General features: G+C 45.7%; 1 protein-coding gene across 3 annotated transcripts in view; it reads left to right on the forward strand.

Annotated features, from left to right (window-relative positions):
* The window catches only part of epn1a (epsin 1a), a 12,348-nt gene extending 3,032 nt beyond the window's left edge, over nt 1–9,316 (forward strand). For 2 of the 3 annotated variants that reach the window (XM_010750342.3, XM_010750343.3), the window contains exons 2-13: nt 24–186; nt 485–586; nt 946–1,104; nt 1,867–1,995; nt 2,320–2,440; nt 2,587–2,744; nt 2,941–3,012; nt 4,478–4,561; nt 6,221–6,518; nt 7,102–7,269; nt 7,450–7,692; nt 8,797–9,316. In XM_010750342.3, coding sequence (XP_010748644.1) covers nt 518–586; nt 946–1,104; nt 1,867–1,995; nt 2,320–2,440; nt 2,587–2,744; nt 2,941–3,012; nt 4,478–4,561; nt 6,221–6,518; nt 7,102–7,269; nt 7,450–7,692; nt 8,797–9,263 — 1,968 coding nt within the window. In that variant the 5' untranslated portion in view covers nt 24–186; nt 485–517 and the 3' untranslated portion in view covers nt 9,264–9,316. The remainder of the gene's footprint in view (nt 1–23; nt 187–484; nt 587–945; nt 1,105–1,866; nt 1,996–2,319; nt 2,441–2,586; nt 2,745–2,940; nt 3,013–4,477; nt 4,562–6,220; nt 6,519–7,101; nt 7,270–7,449; nt 7,693–8,796) is intronic. The other variant, XM_010750344.3, reaches the window with a different exon arrangement.
* Nucleotides 9,317–9,322: the final 6 nt, after the last annotated feature.

Genomic DNA, 9,322 nt, shown 5'->3' on the forward strand with positions numbered 1-9,322 from the left:
TTAATCTCAATCTTGCTCCATAGTTTTCATCTCCCATCACGCCTGTGGTTTTGGGACCCAATGTTGCCACGGGAAGAAACAGACAAACTGAGACATAGCACTCCGTGAATGAGTGGCTCACAAGCCAGACAAACGAAGAGATACCGAGAGGAGAGACCCCTATTCTGCATCATTCTTGTGTAACAGGTGTGCATGACGCTCTTTCTCTCTCTCTCTCTCTCTCTCTCTCTCTCCGCAGTTGCATGATTTAAAGATTGATTTTTGGTATATGCACAGTCTTTCACACCGTGAATGTTCTTCTCAAGGTCTCCTACTCTTTCATGCATCTTCTCTATGTCTTTTTAAACTCTTCATCTTCTTCCAGTCTACAAGTGTTGAATATTTTTCATCTGCGTTTGTGTGAAATGTCAATGTTCTTTACCCTGCCGTTGTTTGGTTTGTACTAACTACACTTTACAACCCTTCTTTTCCATCTGCTATTCAGATTGCAACAGAACTAGACGGCCAGACCGTTGCCATGTCGACCTCATCGCTACGGCGACAAGTAAAGAACATCGTCCACAACTATTCAGAGGCTGAGATCAAGGTTGTGTGTCCTTCCGCTCATCTGGCTTTTCTTCTTCTCCTCCTCCTCTCTTTGTGTCCAAGTGTAGCCCGTGTATCTCCGCAGCACAGATGACATAACATAGCTTCAGATAATCTAATATTTCCTTGAAACAACCTCTTCACTCACTCCTTCCCCTTGTTAAGACAATGTGAGCTAATATAATCATATGATCCATTCATTATGCCGCCCATCTGGAGCCTGTGTCGGGATTTGAGCTCTCGTTGCTGTCGCCCATTAAACTGTCACAAAGTATTGGCCCCCGAGATCATTGTCATCGCGGACAGTTTGGATTGAGGATAATTTACGGTTGTCCCCCTCGCTGTGTTGTTGTCGTCCAGGTTAGAGAGGCAACGTCCAATGACCCATGGGGCCCCAGCAGCTCTCTGATGTCAGAGATCGCTGATCTGACCTACAATGTTGTGGCCTTCTCCGAAATCATGAGCATGGTGTGGAAACGCCTCAATGACCACGGCAAGAACTGGAGACATGTGTACAAGGTTTGTGTGTGTGTTGAAGTGTTGTGGCAATATACTATATTATGTTTGTAAGATTCCATATCCAGTCTCCATTCATTTGTGTGCAAACATAGACATGGAACTACGGAGATTAGTGATTTGCCTTTTTTTTTTTTTAAATGTATGCAGACTATTTTGTTAATATTTCGGGTAACCCGTTCTAAAAAAGCCACAGCTCTCTTGTTTACACTCGAGAACAGCTGTTTAGTGCTAGGCAACGCTCGCATACTCTCTGTGGAAAGATCACTGATCCCTGCTGAAGTGAGGAGAAGAAGACGATGGGGATACAGAGCAGGATCTAAGCGACGGGAGCAGAAAAAGACAGAGCATGCGTATCGTCTGTTATCGTGGGGAACGTAGGATCTCTCCCTAATGAGATCGATTAGCTAACGGCGCCAACCGGGCTACAGAGGGAGTATGGAGAGTCTCACATCACAGAGACGTGGCTGAATGAACTCACTTCAGACTCACAACTCTGGACTGCTTTCAGGTGGCGAGAGTGGACAGCTGAAGCGATTTATTTATTAGTATTTTTCTTACCCACCCTTTATATATTGTGAGCCGCTGTAACAAGTGAATTTCCCCGGTGTAGTACCAGTAAAATCTGTCTTATCTTATATTCTGTGGTATGTCAACAGCTGCCGTGTCCATGGCATGTGTTTTACTTTCTCCTAACAGTCCCACAATGCACTATCCCAACATCTTCTACAGTTACTCATTGGTTGTTATTTGTGTGTTCACCAGGCTATGACTCTTATGGAGTACCTGATAAAGACGGGTTCAGAACGTGTTGCCCAACAGTGCCGAGAGAACATATACGCAGTCCAGACCCTCAAGGATTTTCAGTACATTGACAGAGACGGCAAAGACCAGGTACACAAACACACCCACACAGCCCACAAAGCTTTACAGAGAGTACAAATGATTAGTGAGTAAGGTCCACCTTTATTGAACGTAGGCACACTTTGTCAAACATACAGCTTGCGGTTCATTCAAGGACACTTTAAAATGAGTTTCTGACCTGCAGTGCAAACTGACGAAGGCAGCCGTAATGATATGTATGGGTTGTTGATAACTTTAGGTGTGGTAAATTAACAACCTGTTGCACGAACAACAAGGTGTGCAGTGCATTAGTATTTTCATGTAGTATTTAACATTAAAAATGGTAATTGTGTATTTTTGCCTGCACATTTCCAGGGGGTGAATGTGCGGGAGAAAGCCAAACAGCTAGTGACACTGCTGAAAGATGAAGAGAGACTAAGAGAGGAGAGGATCCACGCCCTCAAAACCAAAGAGAAGATGGCACAGACTTCCAGTGGTGAGATTGCTGCTTAAAAGATCCAACCAGTGCCCAAATTACACTTTGAAAGAAGAGCGGCCTCACCACATCACAGCTTGAAGGACCTCTGAGTAGCTGATAACCTAAGACAAGCTCTCACCCATGCATATATGTTTGTGCTCCAGCCTCCTCAGCTCCCTCAGCACCCAGCATCGGAGGCAGCCTGTCAGTGGGCTCCCACTCTGGAGGGGCAGACCCTGAGCAGGCCTGGCCACAGAGCTCCGGAGAGGAAGATCTGCAGCTCCAGCTGGCTTTGGCTATGAGTAAAGAAGAGGCAGAGCAGGTAACACAAAGCAGCCTATTCAAGGCGGGACACAGCTGCGTTACAGCTCTCTAAGCTAAGGATTAAAGCATAATTGGACGTAACTGTGGCTAAGTTTGCAGATTGAATCTGTTGTGTACACAGAGGGATATTACTGATATTATTTGGTACACACACCTAGCTTTGCTCTCACCATGTTACGCCTGACCTCCCCCAGACTAGCACGGACCCTCTGGAGGACGCAGAGATCCGCTATGCAATCACTCTCAGCAAAGAGATGCAACAAAAGGTCAGGGGCAGAGAGTGTGCCCAAGATGACTCCCAGCCAGTCATCAACTATCTGTCTCTCTTGTCAATTGGAATTTCTCAAACACGCATCAACCTTTCGATCAATCAAGAAAATTTAATTTATGCTTATATCACGTGTCATTTTCCTTGAGATACAAATCTGCATCAGACTGCGGCTGTGATAATTCAGTGTCCCGTTGTTTGTTTTATAGTGCTTGCACTCTTAAAACGTGTGCAAAGTAGGTGCTTTGCAAATCCCTGTCAAGATGTGTTTAAAAAGTGAGCACCCGAATAATCCATTAACTCTAAATGAATTGTTGAATTTGCATGGCACTGACAAATACGTATCATAATTGACTAAACTAAACACTGAGCTGTTTATAAGCATTGATTACTCTTTCCTCTCTGATGGCATGCATTGAGCTGAAGTCTTGATTTGAAACGCTCTCCTTTCTTTATCTGTTACACATCTCCCTGCTGTTGTAACTTCCTTGTACTGTGTTCACTGAGTGCATAAAACATGTTTGCATGTCGTATGCAACTGGTTCGAGTCCAGCATCTACTGTATCCCCTTACAGGTGTACAAACTAATGCAGGGTCTTTAAAGGATAATGGCTTTGTTATTGTTACTCAGTGGCATCATGCATTGCTCAGTTGTGTAGCAGAGACAGCCTGTTTCCTCATGGATTAGTCAACGTTCTGCTGTTTGATCACCAGTTCTCATAATGAGGTAGGATATGAGGTGGCATTAAGTAGGGATGATCGACATGTTCTGTGTCAGGGGGGAGCGAGGCATTTGTAAAATTAATTGGTATCGGTTATGTCCCTTTCCTCTTCTTTTTATTTTGTGCTCCATGTAGGCTGGGTGCTAAAGAAGCTCCACCACGCTGAGCTAAAAGATCGGGATCCTTCCTTGTACATAGTATTGTGAACAAGTGAAGCGTGAGCAGCGCAAACAGCCAGCAGCTTATGTGGAATATTTTAATGACAGCTTGTGTCAGGAAGCAAACCAACCACAGCTGCTTTTGCAGCTGCCCTCCACCTTTTTAAAGTGCTGCTGTTGGTTGAAACTACATTTGAACCTCAGTGTTCTGTCTGTGGTCGGGGGTTCACATCCCGTCCATGTCTAAGTCTTCTTCCCACAACAGATTTTTTTATTTTATTTTAGATAGTCTTGGAACAGCAGCTCTGGATGAGCTTATTTTTTTGAAATCTCCAAGCATTCATCTGATTTGATCATATTTTGCTGAAGTACTGTGAGAATTAGATAAAACTGCAAACTCTTGCACACAACACAGGGATTGGTTCACTCTCCGGTGATTTAAGGTCAGGTTGTCAGTTTCCACTCCCACCGATTCAGACTTTAATTGTGGAATTGTAAACTGACCCTAAATCTGTACCTTGTGGTGTGCTTTCCGAGGTTGTGTGTCTCAGGTTGCTGACATCACAGTGTGTGTGATTGGCAGGAAGAGCGACTGCGCAGAGGTGATGACCTGAGACTGCAGATGGCCATCGAGGAGAGCAAGAGGGAGAAGCTGAAGCCTGAGGAGGTGTGTGTAGAAAGCATCTGTCTATCCCTCACTCTCCTGGCATTACCTCCTCTCGCTGTGTCTCTCGCTGTCTTTCTCTCTCTCAGTTCTCCCAGTTCAGTGTGTGTGTGGCTGAAATCAGCAGATTTGCAAGTAAACCATTAAGAAGTTTCAAATAGTAGTGGTAATAAATTAATAACGATGCCATGTGTGGTTGAATAAACAAGATTACTAGTGTAGGAGTGCACAGTCTGTACAAATTAACTGACATGGCCACTGTTGAAGAGATCACTTAGATTTTCTAAAAGTTATCACATTATCACTCCTCCATATGTCAAATCTGTCCAAATCTTGTCTAAACGGGGCTCTACTTGGTGTATTCTGTGTTAAAGCCATTATGTGTGAATTCATATTTGTCTTTGTGGCCTGTCAAACTTTTGATTTTGAATTTTCTAAAAATGTACCTGTGTGCTCTGATGATAAACCTGCTGCCTTAAGGGACCAGCGTGTAGGCTGCAGAGGCATCCAGTGGTGTAGTTACTGATCGCAGGCGCCCTCTCCTCACCTTCCCCTTTCTAATGTGAATGAGGAACTATGGTGGCTTAGTAAATTTCCAGAAACTTACCATGGGAAGTTAAGCTGGGGAAATTATTTCAAATCGGAAACTTTAAACGGAAATGTCTCATGATGCTATCTATTACTTATTAAGCATCTAACTTATCAGCTAGCTATCGTCTGTATGAATATATTTTCATGCGCTATTTGTGAGTTAAACATTAATACCATACATCAAATATATATTATATTTTTCACTTCATGTAGTCCACAGGCTCAAATGTGGGGCTTCAATAGTCTTGTGCTCTGGGCTCCAAAGGTCCAGATCTAGAAATCATCTGTGCATGTAAGGGCCGTGGCCTCTGTAGCCCACATGTGCATGTGATTGAGGAATAGCAGATATTCAAGTGTCCTTGCGTGAAATCATCTTATTTTAGTGAAGATTATGCTCCCAGTTAAGTTTATTCCCATAAATTCCTGGTAAATTCGATAAATTTCCATGGAAAGCTTCAAACTTTGAGAATTCCCGAACTTTTGCAACCCTACAAACTCCATCTGTAGATGTAAAAGACTCATTAATGTAACAAAAACAAAATGTATTGTTATTTTCAGGTGGCTATACACAAATGAAAATACAGGTATGCGTTTTTTATATATAAATTTATATATATATTCCATTTCTGCCATATTCTGTAAATATAGCCCCCTAAATTTTACACACTGGCCCTTTTTAATTCAGCTTCGATCCTCAAATATCTACAGGAACAGTGTCTCTGTGTGTTCGCAGATGGCCCTCAATCCACAAAATGAGTGTATGTGACTGTTAACAGCTGTGTACATAGTGCAGAGTATCCACTCACAACTGTTGTTTATCAAAGATAAACACTTGTTAGCGTAAATGCTACATTTTTGAAACCAGATATATTCATGTTGCACAAACAGGGAATGACAAATGTATTTTCTGGTGTTGAGTCTGATTTCTCTCTTGTACTCGTCAGTTTTATGAATTTCCTTTTACCATAACACCGTTATCTGACCTCAGCATGGAGGGGTGACTGTGTCCTCCAGATTTCTTCCTGAATACAGCTGCAGGAACATGAATCCATAATATATTCTCCTGTACAGAGTGCTCTGATGGAGCTCAGTGCCGTGGACCCCTGGGGGGCCCCTGCTGCTGGCGCCGCAGCTGCCACCGCCACTGTGGGGTCTGCTGGCCCCTCACCTCCACCCACGGTTCCTGCCCCTGCTGCCTCAGGTCCGTGGGGGGCAGCCCCCGCAGACCCATGGGGGGTAGCGTCACCCACATCTCCTACAAGCTCTGACCCGTGGGGTGGGGGAGCCCCACCGACTATAGCCCCTCCTCCAGACCCGTGGGGAGAGACGTCCAACAGAGTTAACAACGTCGACCCCTGGGGAAGCTCAGGTAAGCAGCGCGACACTGGTCACTCCACGCCGAGTATCAAAAGAGAACCGCGTCCCGCTCTGTGGATGAAAGAGGATGTGAAGACCTCTCGACCTTTACTCCTCTTCACTCCACTGTTCCATTTCCTGTCTTCATGTCATGTCACCATGCTGTCGTATCTTCTCATCCACTCATGAGCTTTCAGTTTGTAATAAGGAAAGCAAGCATGCTAAATCCATTCTCCCGCTGTCTAAACCAGGGATCTTTTATCCTCTTGTTTCTACTCAGGACTGACTGTGGCTGTGTCTCAACCAGAGCTGCCTTGTTTCTTTCCCCTTTGTGCCTTTTTTAAAGTATAAGGTAGCTTCTTATTATCTCTCCTTTACCTCCGCTAAGCTTCAGATATTAAAGTGACATGGTGGACGGTTAGAGAAAATCTGCTCCTGCCTGTCAGGTTAGTGGGACTACAGAGAGGTCAAGGAGAGAAACACTACTGTTGGAACCCAGCCCAGCTTCCTGCTCCTTCCTCATTGTTGATTGTACCTGTAAGGTCTTGTGGTTGGTTAACCCTCCCCTCCCCTGCGTCTCCTCCCCTCCCCTGTAGCTGTGACCCCCCCCAGTGCCGACCCCTGGGGCCCCCCAGTGCCACCCAGCACTTCCTCCTCGGGGGGGCCAGTAGACCCATGGGCAAGGGACGGGCCTATCCCTGCCTCTGACCCTATCACCCCTGACATCTGGAGTAGCACCGCCGCCAAACATACTAACGGCACAGGTACATTCACACTTAACGCTACATGGACTTAGAATCACTGAGGTACTGGTACACATCTCTCAACAGTTGTCCTGTCTTACATTTCATCCTCCTAGTATGTGCAGCAATCACTGTTTATTACAATGAGATATATTTTTTTAGTATTCTGTGTCTTACTGTTTCAATTTCTTCCCCCTTTAGGAGACCCAGAGCGGCGAGGGTCCCCAGCAATGGGCTGTGACAGCACAGGCTCACCGGTGCCCTTCGACCTGTCATCTCTTGGTTCTTCGCTTCCCGTTCGTAAGACTCCTGAATCTTTCCTCGGCCCCAACGCAGCGCTGGTGGACCTCGATTCTCTCGTGTCATCGAAACCCAAACCCAAACAACCGCCGCCTCCTTCCATCTCTTCCACTTCAGCGCACAACCCCTTCCTCCAGAACACAGGTTAGTTACAGCTATCGTGTTAGCCACGTGTAATCTGAGAAGACAGACGTAACCGCACTTTCTAAGTTAAATGAAGATGATTTGAGGACACAGTTCAGGAGGGGTGAATGTAACAGGAAGCGTATTAAGTTTGGCTGCACGTGGCGGGTCAAAGCCTTTTTCAGTTGCAAACGAGTCAGACTCTGCCTGATAAATGTTTAGACAATAGAAATCTCTGTTCCCAGGAAATATTTTGTATTTTTATGTAGAGCCGTGAAGGTCGAAGCAAAGTTAACAGTTCCACCATCAGCCAACTGCAGCTGGCAGAAAAAAGTTCTCAAAAGAACAAATTAAATGTCTCAAACCACATTAACTCACAAGTATGGAGACAGTTTGGCTGGAAAGAGCTCAGTTCGTCTGAACATCCCAGATCAAAAGCAGAGAGCTAACCACCCAACAATCATGTTAATGGCCCTGTGGTGACCTGGAGGCAAATCATGTTATCTGCACTCAACTGAAGCCTCTCTGGGACAAAGTGAACACAACTATGAAAGAGTTTTCCAAACCACTGTATAGCTGAACCAGGAAACGACAAAGTCTTGATACGGTTCAGGAAATGTATCGGTGAAGAGGCTGTGATAACAACAAACGAGCTGCAAAACAAATAAGTTCCCTTTTTAAACATGTGCCAAGTGGAAGTATAAAATCTTTAAGCATGCCGTAACAACAATTTGTGCAGTTATTTTCATAGACATTCATTTGCTGTTAATTTTTCCAGATTAAATGCTGAGAAATGCCTGTGACGGTTTCCTCGAGCCCAAAGTGACACCTTCAGATGTCTTCTTATCTCTTACTAGCATATTCAGGTGTCAGGAAGTCAGACACAGAAGCAGCATAGAGAATCCGGTCGATTTTCAAAATAAAACACCCTGTGCAAACTTTTAAGTCTGGCAGGCAAAACGCTCCCCTTCTGAAATCCTGCTGGTTGGGTTTAAAGTCACGTGGAAGACGGACCAAAATAATGCTGCGGCTGCGGTGTAGCAGAGCTGTGCCCGGCGGGGTCCAAGTGTTACTGTGTAAAGATTTTTTGAACTAACTAACTGACTAACTACCTCTGGCCCTCAGGCTCATCTCCTGTTCCTGGCATGGCAGTGACTCCAGGCAGCACCATTTCAAGTAGGGGGGTCTCTCCAACACCTGCCTCCTCCAATCCTTTCGGCGTGGCTCCACCCATGACCTCTATCTCACCTCAGCCCTCATCACTTGGCCTTAGCGGCCTCCGCTCCAGTCCTGTGCCTCCCAATCCCATGCTGGGCATGGTGCAACCAGGAATGGGCATGGGGCCGATGAGCGTGGGTATGGGGGTTCCAGGAATGGGCCTGGGCATGATGCAGGCAAGCCCCATGGGCATGCCGTACAGTGGGCTCTCGCCTATGGCTCCCCCAGGTTCGTCCCTGTTGGGGCCAGGAGGTGCAGCACATCCTCAGCTGATTTTGGGTGGGCCCACTGGAACAGGAGGAGTGATGGGAGCAGGAGGATCAGTGGGAGGCGGAGGAACGACGGGAGCGAGCACCAACCCTTTTCTTCTTTGAGGAAGTGTCACCACTACTTTGCTCACCTGTTTCAACCTCCTCTGTCGTACCTGCTGCCC

Source organism: Larimichthys crocea, chromosome XIII (assembly GCF_000972845.2).
Source record: "Larimichthys crocea isolate SSNF chromosome XIII, L_crocea_2.0, whole genome shotgun sequence".
Taxonomy (NCBI): domain Eukaryota; kingdom Metazoa; phylum Chordata; class Actinopteri; family Sciaenidae; genus Larimichthys; species Larimichthys crocea.